At 36.3% G+C, this 17,132-nt stretch overlaps 1 protein-coding gene across 1 annotated transcript in view; it reads right to left on the bottom strand.

Moving 5' to 3' along the window:
• PRKN (parkin RBR E3 ubiquitin protein ligase) overlaps positions 1 to 17,132 on the bottom strand; it is a 639,177-nt gene that overhangs the window by 367,803 nt on the left and 254,242 nt on the right. Inside the window, exon 7 of the mRNA XM_032183870.1 lies at positions 539 to 654. Coding sequence (XP_032039761.1) covers positions 539 to 654 — 116 coding nt within the window. The remainder of the gene's footprint in view (positions 1 to 538; positions 655 to 17,132) is intronic.

Raw genomic sequence — 17,132 nt, 5'->3', positions numbered from 1 at the left:
GGCAAGTGGTTTTTAATCCATTCATTTGCAGACAATGGTATTCTTGAATGTATGTGCCCAAACACCATACGGTAAGATAGATTACAGCATTTAAAATGGCAATAAAAAAGAATACGAGAACAAATGCACCATAAGTAATTTTGCTTTGATTTATAAAAATAAATATCAAGAAGTTTCTTTACACAGGAATAGTTTGTCCACCTCAAAATCGTGCTTTCGTTCACTGGTTCTCAGATACAAAGCGAAGGTACAGATCTATACAGCTATACCACTATCTTAAGCATTTCAGACTGTAGCAGTCAGGTTTCCACCTGTATTTTAGCTGAGTTATAAAAATGTAAACTGTAATTATACCATCAAAATAAAGAATATACCTGAATACGTGGCCCATTTTCCACCACAATACTGGGGGAAAAAAAAAAAAAAAAAAAAAAAGGTTTAAAAAGGAAAACCAGCAGAGGGAAAAAAGCTCTTTGAAAGTGAGAAGTACTCTGAAACACTGAGACTGTGAATCTCTGACACTTTTCATTGTACTTACCTAATATCTGTGCATGTTATACATGTGATAGAGCGACTGTTTGTTGTAACGAGGTTCAAAGCCACAGATGTTTCACTGTCAGTTGTTGGGTGTGCTCCACATTTAAAGTAAAACTCCTGAAATATTGAAGGAGAGATAAAGAGAAGATTACATACCTGCAGCTCATGTCCTCCCTTTATCTTAGGCTAACTGACAACTGAGACAACAGACAAATCACCACTGCCAACAGAAAAGGGCAGTCATTAGGAGAGGTTTAGAAAGAATCACTTGCAAAAATAGAAATCCAGGTATTTTGTTCCATGATTTTCCAGGTTAAGTTGATATCTATTTGTGCACTGATTTGACATCAGTGTGATACACTATGTGAATTTCTGGATTTATAGAAAAATGACTTGACCTTGACTTCATTTAGGCATAGTCATCAAAAGGCAGAGTATTATGAACTGCAACCATTTCCACTTTTTTGTTACATATTACCATTTTCTGACTTCTAGAACAGATTTTTTTCTAAATTAGCGAATCCTGACCTCGATTTTTGTGACATTGGAAATCTATATAAACATGATTTTATCATCATACTAAAAGGAAGCTCTGGTTCTCTTTGGACACATATTTATAATTCTTTGTTACGTAGCATTTGAATTAAGTTGCTTTAGTTCTTAGTGCTCTATAGCTTGTTTTGAGTGTCCAAATCATTGTGTGCATCTGTAAATAAAAGCAGTCTGAAGACATGTGCCTTGCAATAAAAGCCACAGATGACAGCTTCCATTTTTTTTTTTTCCTTAAAGACCTTTCTTGTTGTTGTTGCAGGTTTCTAAAGTAAACATTAAGACTGGTATAAATTAAGTGTGAATTCAAATGTACAGGTGTAAAAGCATCAGAGGAAATTGAATGACAAGTGTTGATGGTACCAAGATCACAAGTGACTCTCTAGGCATCCATGCAAAGGAAAAAAAATAAAAAAATAAATAAAAAAAAAAAAAAAAAAAACTGCAACCAGAAAAAGAGACACAAAGACGGTGATTCAATCGACAGTGTTTCCTAATGACTCACATAGGTGGGACAGAATGAAGAAAAAGAAAATTACAGTCAGTGTGAACATTTTCAGGGCATGAAAGTCACATCCAAAAAAGCAGGGATAAGAACAACCCAAAAGCTATGAAAGAGACTTGTAAGATGGTGTTTCCTGGTCCTCCCTGACACCCCAAGTTCCTAGCTAGACTATCCAGACACATACCTCAGTGTTTGTTGGTATATGAATACAAGAACACTAGTATGAATGAGTGGAGTAAGCTTTGTTTAATATAACATCACCTTCTTCTCCTACTCAAACTTGCACTGAGATTCGATACAGAACTGTACAAAGTCAGACCAGAAAACATTCTTCCTTCCACACTCTGTATCAATCCTTACAAGGAATTCTTCTACGTCTGGGAAGCAGAGCTGTGAATTACAGTTCTCTCTCAATATATCTCATTTAGATATACCGCATATTTCTACATGAGACAGACACAGTACTATGCAGTAATACCTCTAACATCAAGTCTGGTAACTGGGATATCAGAAGTATTAATACAGCTTTCCTTTTAGGTTAGTAAATTCTGCTTCTCAGAGAAGCCCTTGATACGCAATACATTGAACATCATAAACTCCACCATAAGTTAAGGACTCATTTCTGAAATACGTATTTGCAGCAGTTAGCAGTTGTTAGCAGACAACTGTGATATATGTTCATCTGATTCGTGTCAGTATGGAACAGTGCTAGGGTCGCAAGGTATGATGAATGTGACCTTCTGTCTTACATACCCTTGTATAACCACTAGTCTAAGAAAAACAGAAAGGTTAATGTATATAATTCTTGTACCTTGCAAAGGAATATTTTAACAATTCGTGCCAATAGAGAGCAGTTCTGTCTGTCTCTGGGTCCTGCACCGGCAATTTAATTCTTCCACAGATGTGGTTTCTTCCCTTCCCTCCCAGTGTCCCAGTCTCCCCCTCATTATAGTCAATTTATTAAATCTTCAGAAATATTCCTTAAATCCATGAGCCTATTTGCTTTTGTTATTTCGAACTCTTATTCCGAACAGTTACAGCCTTTTTGCCTTCTTTGTGGTTGATTTAGCACTGCTATAGATGTGACTGGAGTGTCCCTGTGAATGGCTTGTGAGGAATGTTTTAACAACTCGTGAAGTGACAATAGAGAGCTATTTGTATTTGTATGTTCTTTCTTTGAAGTCTCTGATGTCTGGGGGTTTCAGAACAACTGCTAACAACTAGTAACTGTTATGACTTCTGAATGGGACACTATGCAAACCCCTGATATCTGGCCAGGTGGCCAGGAGATTAAGGAGAAGAAAGAAGCTGAAGGACGGCTAGAAGACAAAACTTGCAAAACTTTTAGAAATGTAATTTTAATTGTTGCTTCATTTCCTAATGGTTTTGAAGCTTGGTTTTTCTTTACAAATGCATTAAAAAAAAAAAAAGTAAAGATTTATTAAAATGAAGTAGAATAATTGAAAATATCTTTTCGCTTCAGTAAATCTTTCACATAGAACTAAGAGTATATTAACCACCCACTACTCCAGAATAGATAAACTATGGGCAAGGAAATACACAATAAGATATTTTTTTTGATAAAGGTCCTTACCCAGTATCATTTTTTATTTATTTATTTATTTTTTTGTGGGTCACAAACAAAGAAAATTTGAACAATAAAAGAATTAGCCTTTAAAATACTTGAAAAAACATTTAGACTTGAACTTTTTTTTTTTTTTTTTAAAGAAAAGATTTAAAATTCCAAGACTTTCATGTGAAGAAAAAAACTAAAACCACAAAAAAAGAGGAGAGAGGAGGTGGAAGTGGAGCTACTTTTCAGAGTTTCTTCATAACTCTGGGAAAATTACTTCTCTATACTTCTGCTTATCTTCTTTAAAACTGCTCTAAAATATAGCACTTGGAATCTGAGAGCACCTGACACCTCTGGCAGCATAGACTGCACTGCCTCTTTTTTTTGTTAATCATAGTTTTAAGATCATTCATACAACCGGAATGCATATAAGTCCTGAACTCAATTTGGTTCAGAACTGCAATTAAAAGTGTAACCAGCTTGGTTTTACATGTTTTGTAAAAAACACAACTCACTAATTTGTAATATCAAATATATTTACAAAGTTACTTCTTAAGATTAACACCAAAATATCTTCCTATATTGAGTTTATATGCTGCTGTATAACAGTATTTTCAGAATTTTAACCTTATAACAACAAAGCTTATAGAATAACATAAAAAAGATAGTTAAAATTTAATGGAGTCTACATCACTATCTCACCACTTCTAGAACATTTCAAAATAGGAAAAGTTACCACTAATAGTAGTAAGAAATTACTACTAGTAGAAATTCCTCTATTGTGCACTTCGTTCTCATTTGGTCAAAATAAAATGTATTGTTGTTTTTGTTAAGTTTTCATGATCTGCATTAAGTATGGATGTGAAGAAATTACTGAGGAAAAAAAATGTCTACGTTCATGAAGTGTGTAGTTTTATGGTCATCTTCTACTGCAGAGAATACCTTTAGATCATTTTCTTGCCTAAAGGCATAGGTCCCCTGAAATTGTGAACATTCTATTTAACATTACAAATGTCACCCTTTTGACAGTGTATCTGATAGATTGTTATTCAGAGAAAGGAGCAGGCATTGCTCTTACATACTTTTCATTCCTGTTTCATTCATATTCTTCATTCCTGCTACTGCTTATATGTCACACAACACGGTAAAAATTGCAAGGGGGAAGAAAAGGTTCAAGGATGCATGGTCACTGCTTGCTAACTTTGCATGAAACTCATCCCTCAGAGGTAAATACTCAAATTTATCAAAAAATCTTATTTGTTATCAAAAAATCTTATTTGATATTTTACAGAAAAAAAAAAAAAAAAAGCATCTCTCCCTAAATTCTGTCTTTCCAAATAAAGAAATTAGGATACCCCTAACTCATGATTACAAACAAACTGTCTACTAGATGTTCAAACGATCTAGGAAAGTGACCAAAGTGATGCTCAAACCACCAGTGGGTGACTGGCATCTGACAGGGAATAGTACATCACAGGAACCACAAAAACAGTAACCTTTTAATGCCTATTCCCTGGTTCAGTAAACAGGAGTGTCAGAAAAGGTACTGCTCTTTGCTAGAAAGTGTCAAAATATCCTGCATTTCAGCTGATGTGCAAATCACAAGTGAAAATACAGGTTTCTACATGCAGTTCTTACTGCCGTGAAAACTGCTTAAAAATTTTGAGGAACCTCAGCTTTTGAATTTTTTTTTCAACTTTTTTTTTTTTTAAATAAGCTATTGGTCAAGATCAGTCCCTAAGCTACATACATGTATATATGCACATGCATATATCAATCATGCATGACCCACACATTTATTTAGAATCAATAGGTAAATAAATTTATTTATAACAAAGCATGTAACATGTTGTATATACATTCAGTATGTATATATTGATAGTATAGTTTTCATTTTTCAAATTATTAGCACTTATAAGTACAGTGATACATGAAAGGAGATTTATTCTGCCAAATAAGAGAACACAATGCCATCCTGGCACACTCCTATGATAAGGTTTCAGCATCTTTTGCAGGTAAAATTGTAGGTAGATACTCAGTGGACAAATTGAAAGAAATCTACTTCAAAATAGCCTTTGAATCAATTAAGTTTTCTGGGATGGGAATCTTTCTCTAGTGAAAAACCCAGCAAGTGTGATATTACCTAAATGTAAAACAACTTCTTAAACAAACATACAGGAGAGCTGCTTAAGTTCCATTAGTTAACTAATGTGAGGAAGGCTGTACAGCCAAAGAATAATTCCTAGAGAGAGATTACTAGAGTCAAGTCTTGAACGGATCTTTAATAGGCTCCTGAATGCATTGTATACTGCTCCACTTTCTTCTGTGAGCCAATAGCATTTTGAGTAGCCTTGATTCCTGGGAGATCCTCAGAACAGTGGCGTGCATTACCAGCTTCCTCATTTCCTTCACAGCTCAGCAGATAAATTCTTCCAAGAACCTCAAGTCAGGTTTTCACCACTGTAAGCACCACCTTATTTAGAGGTTATAACTCTGTATTGGTTGTTTTAAGTAGGAAGTGATTGTAATACACAAACAGTTGTTAAGATTAAAAAAAAAAATAACATTACCTGAATATTAGCAACATAGTTTAGAATCAAAAGATGCAGAAGTAAAACACGCATTCTTATAGCTACCTAAATCTCAGATGAGACTTCTGTTTCTTTTATGTCCAGAGTTCATCTAGAATTGCTCTTTCAATTTCTGTATCTGAAAAATTAACCTTAGGCTCTACCTTAAAAGTGCTGATGACAGTAGCAATCTCCATTCTATAATATGTGTGTGTGTGTGTGTGTGTGTGTGTGTGTATATAAATTTAAGATTCCAATCAAAATCAAACTTTTTCTTTGGATTTCCTGTAATTCAGACGGATGCTCGATCACAATATCAGAGGTGTGAAGACTGTTCCAAATGTCTGCTGACTTCCCTATGCTGGGAAATGACCCTTGAGTATGGCTAGCTGGGTCACCCCCTAGGCAAAACAATGATCAGTACAGCATTCGTGGACTGCCTTTGTGGTAACGTACAAGCAAGCAAATGACTCATTTTGAGGGAAAGGATTTGCACATATTATTAAAACAGCATTTAATCTGTAGCATGCAACTCCTTAAGTATCATTTTAATATTAAAAGCTAGATACAAATTAATTGCTATAGCAAGTAGAGAGCTAGTAATGAACCACAAGCATTAAGTAGGACAATAATAAAGATTAAATGACAGTGAATTTGGAGGATACTTCAGGATTTGTTGATTCGCAACAGATTTTAGGAACAGTGATGCAAAGATTAGAGATGTTGGTAACATTGACTATTCACATTCCAATATTAATCTTTCACAAGTAGTCATAGCTACATTCAGATAACATTCCTTTGCCTTAAATTAAATGTTCAGTCAATTTTTCCATTTGAAAACAAAGATAACGTGAAAAGTTCAATACCTGATGTCACACCTACATAATTCAGAATAGAATCAAATCAGCAAGAAGCAAAGTCCCTTAGACTTCCAAATCCACAGAATCTCTGCTGCAGAACACACAGTAAGACAGAACAGCAGCTCATGAATGCTGCTAGAAGAGCTTTCAAAGAAATGCCTTTATGGAATACAAAGATAAAACATTACCTAGGAGAGATGCAGCATTGTAACCTTGCTAATATATTGCTGATAATCAAGCTGACCTCAAAACTAAGCTGAAACACCTTTTGATAAAAAAGGATGAAAAAAAAGGGCTAAAATAATAAATTTCAATGCCTGTATGAAGCATATACATGTATTTAATTTGGCAATAGGCAAAAGCACCATGAGTATCTCTCTAATACCTGCTTTCTTACCGAACTCCATTGCCCTTTTCAAAAATGCCTCTGGCTAAGAACAAAGACCTGTTATTCATGATAAAAGCTCTTTAGGATGAGTACTCTTTGCCAACTCTTCATTGAGGTAGTAAAAATAGACTATGCTTGGCCTCAGTGACTACATCAACTTTGAACTATATATGGAGTAGGGGAGGAAGGGAGGTATTTTTTTTATTATTACTACTTTAAGACAAGTGCCAGTTCAGGGGAGAAAACTTGTATTGTTCTGATTTTTTTTCCATTCTTTTCTGTTCAGCAAAGGCAATTGCAATTTAAACATATATGGATGACTAAAAGATGTTATATTTCAGGGAAAGCAGTGTAATACATTTTCAGAATATCTCCTATTTTTAATTAGCTTTGAGTGAAGTCATGCAAGGAAAAAAAAAAGTATTAAAAACGCACAGTTCCACTTTTTCTTCAAACATACTCACCATACCTTTTATTCAGTTGAGGATATCAAGAACAATTTGGTGCATAACAAATATTTGAATGGATAGATATGGCATGGAAAGTATTTTGAGTGGGATGGGAAATGCACATTATCAATAATTCTTCAGAAGACCTGGTGTTTTATTTCTGATCAAGTCAATTAAGGCTAGATTTTAGGCATATAAAAACGTAACTAGAAGTCTCATCATAAATGAGTTTTTGTCATGAATTCTCAAGGGGTGACAAAGGCAATAAAGTTCTGTTCTCACCATACTTCAATTCCACTTTCATACACTTTTTTTTTTTTTTTAAAAAAAAAGCAGTCTATTTATTCCTCTTGCCATGGGAGAATATTTCTTATCATTCATTTTTTCAGATTTCACTCGACAAAGAGATACTGTTTGAAAAATAAGAACAGGACAGTTATAGCTACAATTCAGTAATTTATTCTTAACCAGCAATCTAATGCGGTATAACAAAGTATTAATGATCAAGAGATCTTATTCACAATCCATTGTGAAAGTAACCCTAACTTATTGCATGCGATATTCATTGATTGATTAATTGATGACATTTGATGATTGATTCATTCGATAACATTTTCAGTTAATACACGTATTTGCATTGAAAACTAAAAACAGAAGATGGATACAATCAGGATTCAAATAACAGGCATGATAGGCTATTAAGTATATGATGTTATATTTCCAACCTCTGGAAATTACACATGCAACTACAGTTTTGTAGTCCCTGTTGTGTAGAGAAAACAACAAGGAACGCAGTACCTACCACATGTTATTCTTTCCTTATCTACTGGAGAAGACCCAGTGGAAACAAACAGCAGAATCCCTCAAGCTGCTGCTGCTCAGACGATACTATTTCAACCATTCAGAGAAGTATTCTGTGTGAAACTGATTTTACTCATTTTTAAGCAATGGCATTTCTGATTTGCTTTGCTTGTCTAAAGGCAGTTACACTCTACATTTCACTCCCTTCCTCTGCAAGTGGTGGCTGGGACTCCAATAATTCCATCACAACTCTGCTGCCATTACTTTGAGTCACAACATCTCTGTGACAAAGACAGAGGAAGCATGGTTCTTCAGCACCATCCAGCTCTTCTCTCACCCATTGTCCCAGAGTAGAGACAAAGAAATGAAGGCATCTCATCTAATCATAAAATGTATTTTTGCCTGGAAAGTTACCTCAGAGGGATCTAAAGCCTAGTAGACATGTAGCCAGTCACCAGGAAAGCAAAACTAACATGCCACAGATACTCTAACACCTGATAGCTAAAGATGCAGTATATTAATTGCAACAGTAATTTTTCAGCAAGAATGACTAGACTTTCATACAAAATAACATGAAAAACTCATGCCCTTCCTGTCCTGGAAGGGCACAAACTCCCCCCTCTTCCCTTCTATTTTTATCTATTTTCACCAAAGTCTCATTGAGAAATACAATTTCTGATATATGCTAACTTCTTGGTTGAACCAAGACTGCAGTTTTCAGCAAGATTAAATTATTTCCCCTAGCCCCTAAAGCCCAGCCATGTGGGCTCTATTGGGTTCTATTGAATTTGTTCACCAGGTTTCCAAAATAAACTGTTTTTGCATGCTGAAATGTTCCTTTAAATTACTTGAGCCACAGAGGAAGTCTTGGTTTCAGAGTAGCTACTTAGCATGTATTATAATCATCATATCCTGAACATTAGTGCTGATTTCTAGGACTTAAACTTTCCCATCAGTCTCTTTTAAAGTAGAATCCAACTGTTTAAATTTGTTATTAAGTGTTTCCTGTAGAGAATCAACCCTTTACTCTGAGCTTAATTTCCTCTGGCAATCAGATTTGAATTTTTATGTGAATGTAAGCCACAAAAATGGCTCAAGGAAGGAAAAATTCAAATGCTATATGACATCAGCTTGTCAGACTGTGCTTCTTATGGCACAAAAAAAGTGCCTGCAATTACAGGTTTGCAAGATTTCTTTCTTTTCCAACCATGCTAACAAGCACTTGGGGTAAAGAGTGATGAAGAATTTAAAGTGATTACAGAATAAATCTAGACTGTATAAGAAACAAAACGCCCATGTCTGAATTTCTCTTTCACAGGTGACGTTACATTGCACTGGCACCCAAAGAGTCTTGTCTTGGGCTTCAGAGAAGTCTGAAGAGCTAACAAATTTTAAATAAAAAGTCATAAACTGCAGTATTTCTTTAACTAGTGGTTACCTTCCCTGACTATTGCATATGACACAGCCAATTCCATGGTTCAGTCCGTAAATATTGCTGGATCTCTGCCACAGATGCATTAGATCCCCATCCATCCGATACTATTACAACTGAAACTTAAATTTTGTCCATCCCTGGATATCTAAGAAATTGGTCAGGTTCAAAGCTTAGTAAAAGATAGCATCTTTAACCCAATAGCAATCATAATAAGATAAATTACTTATTTTTCCTTGTATTTTTTTTAGCCTTCAGCTAACATGACCAGTGTCTTTGAGTCTTGCATCTGTCCATCAACCATACAGATGATCTACAAGTCTGTAACACTGCTGAAAGGCAGTACTAAGACACCTCTCCTTTAGCATTAAGGCTGCCTCAGGGGGAGCATCAGTATTTATGTGAGGACACTGGGCAGACAGAATTAGGCTGTAATGCTACCAGAGTGGCTCTTTGCCTCATTTCTGTACCTCAGCTTTGAAAAATTGGATGGTTTGTTCTGTCATCTTTCCAATGCCTGCCATAGATCAGGATATGAATGAGCACACACCAGCCAAGAAACTGTCCACTTATATTGGGGATGGTGAGAAAAGGAAAGGAAGGAAATAGCAGAAATGTTACACTCTCCCTCTGTAAGAGATATGTTTGTCTTTTGCTCTCAGGACTCAAAATTGTACTAATGAATGTTTGGCACCTCCTGAATATTCACTGAATAGGCAATGTTTTTTTTTTTTTTTTTTGAATGATATGCTCCAGGAACGATCCCAATGTACTCCCATCACGAAGAAGCAGCCAGTTCACAAGGACAGATTACAGCTAAAGGAAACCCACCCTAAAACACATGGGTAAATGACTCAGCTCCAAGTGTTTTGCTCCAGAAACTTTATTCCTACTGGCCATCACTACTCACTAAGGCAGGCATAGTCTAGGGATGAAGCCAAGCGGCTGAAGTAACTTCAACCTTCACCCTAAACATGAGCAGTTGTTACCAGATACTATTTTGAGAATTTGGTATACCTATAAAAAGAAAACAGGAGCTTCCAACACAGTTTCACCTAGTTCTAGTGATGCAGGCCTGAGAAAAAAGTGATTCCACCCCCCTGCCCAGTGAGGTCTCTGAATGGAAATCAAGCAGTGGGCTAGAAGGAACTGTGCTCTTGATTTCAGGGAAACAAGGAAATTACATTCTCTGTATAAAAAATATTATAAAAACACTTCCACCATCAATTTCTCCCTTCTATAGAGAAAGCTTCAAATTTCTGGCTGTTATGACAAAAAAATGGTACTAATGAAACAAGAACACCATGAAAAATTTATCTTATCAACTTCCTTAAAATAACAGAAGAAAGACTCTGCTGATACCAGCATGTTCCAGAAGGTAACACTTTTTAGTGGATGAAATGGAAACGTTCTTCCTGAAGAAGCCTCTTCACCCCACCCCCCCAAAAAAAAAAAAAAAAAAGGTTTGCCTGTTTCTACAGTTTATATGCGTCATACAATGGTTTTAGCTCCTCGCTTTTTGTATGATGACTTATAAATTGTTCTTTAACAACACAGGGCTTCACAGATTAAAGCCCTAGAAAAACTTTCCCAGAGGTTTTGGGAGGTTTCTAGAGGTTCTTGAAGATTCCAGAAAGCTGCACTAAATGAAGGAAGTGGAAGGGAGAAAAAACAACAAAAAAACACAAAACAGAAAAAAAAAACTCTTCTCTTTGGCTGCTATGGCAAAACTCAGTTAATTCTTAGCAGTAAATAACTGAATTTGTTCCATGACATTTAATTTAATGTTTTTCATTGTTTCCTGTTATTTTTTAATTAATTCAATATACATACAGATCTTGCATATATATGCAAGATGATGTAGAAAACAAGTCACTGTGGGAAATTCATCATCTCCTCTCTAATCTTATTATACAAAAAATGTTTATACTGTACTCTTGCCTATAGTTTCTAGCATAAGGTACCTGAAAAATGTAGCAAATAAGTTAAATAAACATTTAACATGACTAACTTATTTTATGTACGTACCAGTACAGAAAAAGCCAATATTAATCCGAGGTTAACAGCACAGTATCTGATTTGAAAAGTGTTTTTATTATTATTATTGTTTAAAACAGAAAGATGTGGACATTTTTCCTTTGAGAATTTCATAGATAGCCTTATTGTCTAGTGTAGATAGCTGTTTGCATAGTTTTAAAATAACGCTGATGGAATCTTGATAGATTGTTTTCACTACAGTGATTTAATTCGGTTTTCCCAGCAAACCTTTAGCTATTCAGACTGCCTTCATTACAAAACCAAACAGAAAAAAAAAAAAAAAAATAATCCTAACTTAAAATTAGCATCCAGGCACAATATGGCTATTCCCACACTAGCGAACTGCTGACTCTTAAACCTTATCCGAGAACATTTCTAGGTGACTGAGCACAGTTGCCGCACAGTTGCGGTGTTAGGTCCCTGGCATGCTTCAGATGGGCCAATGAGCACCTCGCACAGTTCAGGCATGGGTGCACCCAGGCACAGCTCCCAGAAGGTGGTTTGCATTCTTCTTCTGGGGACTGAGGAAGCTTGGTGGCTACAGAGAAGCCATGCTGTGCCATTTGGCCTTGGAGCATAAGGAATTTTACCAGCAACGTTTGACCTTGTGGCTCTCCTTGTAATGCTATGCATGGCATGTTTTGCATCTCCCTCTACTTCTAAGAGCACGCTTTTTTTTTTTTTTTTTTTTTTTTTTTTTTTTTTTAACTAAATGGTGCCAATGCTCTTCTGATTTCTTGAGGTTTTCTGACGAGGCAAGTGCCTGTGGGCCTGGCCTCTTCTCTACTGCAAAACACTTCCTGCTTCCTGATTTCTGCTAAGTAGATTTCTACCTAAAGTAGCTGAAAATTCATTCTGAATTCAGACAACAGAATTCCTGTAAATAGCAACTGTCTTCGTCACTAGGATCAAAATGTATGTCTGAAAGTGTGACTAAAAGTGGATTTATACAGTAGAAGAATTTTTTACTAAGAGAACAAATACTGTATGAACAGTATAAAATGTTTTCTGTAAACATCACACATTGCTATGTTCTCCATTTGACATTTCAGAAAGTTATTTTGAAGATCTGTCTCACAAAGCAATTAAAACTGCCAAAGCTTGAACTTGCAAGTTATATCAGAAGTATATTTTTGAAAAGCTATTTTAACTATCTTTATTATTAAACAATTTTATTCCAGTTTTATGCATGGAAAAAATCAATAACTTAGTTACTGATGAGCCACCAAAATCAGTGTTTTGATGTTTGCTATCAGAAACCTGAAAGACATGGACAATCAAACAGAAACCACTCATTTCAACACTGTTTGATGCCTTGGACATCAAACAGAAACCACTATCTGGATGCATTCTCTTCAACACAAAGGTTCCAACAGTGCTACAAGTTCCCAGTGCTGTAAAGATACGGGTGATCATGGCCATGGAGTGCACGGGAAAGATGCGCTAATTCACGGTGACCAGCACGCTGGCGCTCCTAGCACCAGCAGTGCTCCAGCAGAAAAACTGGCAGAAATTAAAGCTGCCCCTGACTTGCATTCAAAGGTATGTGGAGACAGAGCCAAACGCAGAGATACTGATCTGTTTGGCTCAAATCCTCTGTGCAGGATGTAAAGCTTGCAGGGGTAACTGAGCCAACAGAGATGAATTTGGCCTCACAAATGTTATGTTCACATAAACATAACAGGTCTATTACAGCATTTGTTATGACAAATCTTTTCTCAGACTCCAAAATTCTCCCATAGATGGCATAAGCAATTAAGCAACAAGTATTTGCCAAACACTGCCATGCAGTTACCATCGCCTGTGCAGTTTTCCTACTGCTGTGCTCTCTGCACAGGCATTATCTTATTGAATAGCAGCCATATTCATTAGGAAAGGTCACGCAAATTTACAAACCAACTTTCCACCACATAGCCTATGTGTTCATGAATATGTACTGAATACATAGAAGACCTTGTATAAGTACATTGCATAAAGCAATTCCTTCAGGGTAATTGTAGGTAAAATTGGGAAATATATACATCTGTAAAACACATGCTTCATTTAAAGGTGCAAATCTGCAGCATCCTAAAAGTGTGCCCTTTAATTTCAGATGGAAATTACACCTTGGTATCTATTGTGGCTTTGCTTTCCTTTCCCCCCTTCAAACATTTACACTTTGAACTTCTCATTTAACTACTAACACACTATGACCTGCTCTTGAAGAAAGAAAAGTCATCACTTCTAAAACACTGCCTGTGATAGCAAGTCCAGCCTTTAATAGGACAAGTAACCTTTCCAGTCACTTTTTCCAGAACCATAATAGGACTTCACTCAGCAACACCTTGGAAAATAAACACATGTATGTAGGAATTAGAAAATCTGAGTTCAACACTTTCCTGAACACAGAGTGAGCTTCAGCCTTACAGAAAGGGGTACACAACTACATTCCTGCAAACACAAATACACATGATCCATATTTTATCTGGCCTGTCATGCAAAATTCTGAAGTAGCACGGAGGGCAGGGACTGGAAATCAGTCCCAAAAGCTCAGCTTCGGGATGAAACTTAGGATACTCAAGATCACTATCTGCAAAACAAAACAAAAAAAACACAAGCACAACACCCCCAACACATGCCATATTACTTTCTCAAACTAAGGTCCCCTGTGTACTGCTGGAATTGGTTGTTCTGGTTTACCTCGCACAGGTAGTGCAGAAGCCACGATGACTCTGCACAGGCCCACCAGAAGGGGCTGTGCACTTCTGCAGAGATGTAGCAGGTGAGGCACCCTTTTCTTCACATACTGGATGAAACAGGCAACTACTGTATCAAAAGACAGTCCTCTATAGAAATTAATTCCAGAGAAGCACACGGTCCCCTCTGGAGTGTATCGGTTCAGATCCCCAGGCTGAGCATTATCAGGAAGCAGGGCCAGGGGCGTGCTGTGCCTCTGCCTTGCTGAAAATTGGCAGACCAGTGCAAACACTAACGCAAATTTTTCTAGCATGCAATTTGCTTGCTCTTGAGGAAAGTAACCAGGGAAAACAAATTCATGTATTATAAGATGTCCCAGACATAATACACAAATGTTTCATGAAATTGAAGTCTCAGATATCCAGTGACCTGAATTACGCTTTAATGCAATTTCTTGACAGGCACCCTGAAACCTTGGCTGCCTGTGCTGAACATAGACATGCTGTAAGTCTATCTTAAGGTCACTGAGAATAATCTGACCTTCTACTATGCCACTTGATGTAAAAATGAGCATTTTTCCCTTAAAAAAAAAAAAAAATCTTTGTCTAACAGTCAACTATCTCCTAGGTAACGTGCATTGCTTATTGTAAGCCTTCCCAAATCACAGAAGTTCTCTAAATAAGAAAATGAAAAACAGGTCCTCAAGAAGCACATTCCAAGAGGCTAAATATATTCAAAGTGAACTCAGTGTCTGAGTGCATGACATCACACAGTTGTTAAAACAAAAAGAAAACATGTAGAGTTATGGAAAACAACATTACTTCAAATGTAGCAGCAAATACTATGCTAGCATATGTAGGTCACTTGTTAAAGAGGTTCTTCTAATTGTTGCCACTTGCTTTTGATTTGGGGGTTGTTTTATTGTTGTTCTTTAACATGGACCCAATTTTTTCAGTACAGTTCCTATCTTGTTTAGAAATATGTAAATTATGTGAACATTTTCAAAGAATAATCGTGACTTCTACCTTTACTTAGAAATCTAAGTTGAATTCAACTGCACAGACTTGTTAGGTTAAATTCCTCTAAGCTAGAAAAATCAGCTAAAGAAGATTCTCACAGAATTCCATCTATACAAATGCACTAGCAAAACCTGTGAATAACAAGAATTAAGTCATCACAGCAAATCCTTATTGACAGGTTAGTGATCCTGCAAGCTAGGCACTATTTTGTAGCAGTGTTTAAGATAAAGCTTCCATGAATCAATCTGTTTGATTCAGTGAGTGTTATTTTTCCCCTTAACTTTACAACCTCAGGTTTATAGGGCACTGATATTTTTGTTTTGAAATGAGATATGCACAATTACACCTTCTAATGCCATTCTAACAGTGGCGTTTAGTGAGGAGTTACTTTTAAGTGGTTACCACTTAGGCAGGAGAAGCATGTGAATTTTCTCTAAAGCAAAGGAAAACAAAACCAACTGATGCAATTCCAATACTTCTGTGTCAATTCTGATGTTGCAATGGTGGGGCAGCAGTGGGAGACAGCTTTGGGCATCAAAAGGTTGAAGCCTGTTTCCCTAGAAAGGGCTCTCAGGTCCTCTCTTCATCTCCTGGCATCAGTGTAAGTATGGATGGCTTTTCATGAGAGAGAGGAAAAAAAAAAAAAAACACCTCTTAACTGTAGTTACTTTGCCCACATGCCTTTAAGTAGCATAGTGGAAAAACTCAAACACTTCATCCATAGGTGGAAAAGAGACTTCATGCCAAGGTAAATTTCACAGCAGCTTTGAGATCTAACAGAATATATCACACAGTATGCTTGCCTGCAAAGTGACAGTTATTAAATGCTCAGTAACAGAACTTGCCAGATATGAATGAAGAAAGCATGCTCTTTTGTATAAATACTGCCTGACATTTTTTGAGGAGAGACTCCTCTATAACTACACTGCACCCGGACAAAATCACCTTCATTCAGTTTGATTGTGGATAGATGATTGGAAGAATGTTGCATGCTTGAAGGGAAATCCAAAGTTTTGGTCTTCAGTATGAACATGCCATAGTTGCCAACAGTAGCATATCATTTATGTCATGCGCAACAAGCAACAAAAGACTCGCTGAAAGCATTACTGAACTTCACTAAATTACAAAGAACTACCCCCTGAACACACTAAACACTGCATGCAAAGAAAAAAAATAAACACTCTGTTTATTTGAAAGAAAATTAGGTCTGATTTGTGAAACAAACTTGAGTAGGCACAACATTAAGGTTTGGAACTGATTGTACCATACCTTCTTGAGTATATTTCCACTTTCAATATAACAGCATTTAAATATAACAGCATTTAATTCATAGTTTCACTTACTGCTTCTCAGTTTGTTTAGGACCCTGAATGTCTGCAACTTCTCTAAAACTTTAGCAGATCAAATACCTGAACAGTAAAATCACCTCCAAATAATACACAGGAACAACCTGTAGAGCAACATACAACACAAATAGGATGACCGTAACACTGCTCTTACAACTAGGCACAGGACAATATATGGCAATAACATGTGCCAACAGAAATAACACCTTCTTCCCACATTTCTGTCAGGTATAAGAATATGATATACTGAATTTGGAGTGTGCTTCCCTTTTATATTTAGCTAGGTATAACTATGACTCTGCGCACTCCCATCCCCTGTGTAAACTGGAAAACTTGAGCCATTAAATAGTTTGCAATAAATACTTGGTCATATTCATCCTTCTTATCTCA

Source organism: Aythya fuligula, chromosome 3 (assembly GCF_009819795.1).
Source record: "Aythya fuligula isolate bAytFul2 chromosome 3, bAytFul2.pri, whole genome shotgun sequence".
Classification (NCBI taxonomy): Eukaryota; Metazoa; Chordata; class Aves; order Anseriformes; family Anatidae; genus Aythya; species Aythya fuligula.
This window is presented reverse-complemented; position numbering and strand designations above follow the sequence as displayed.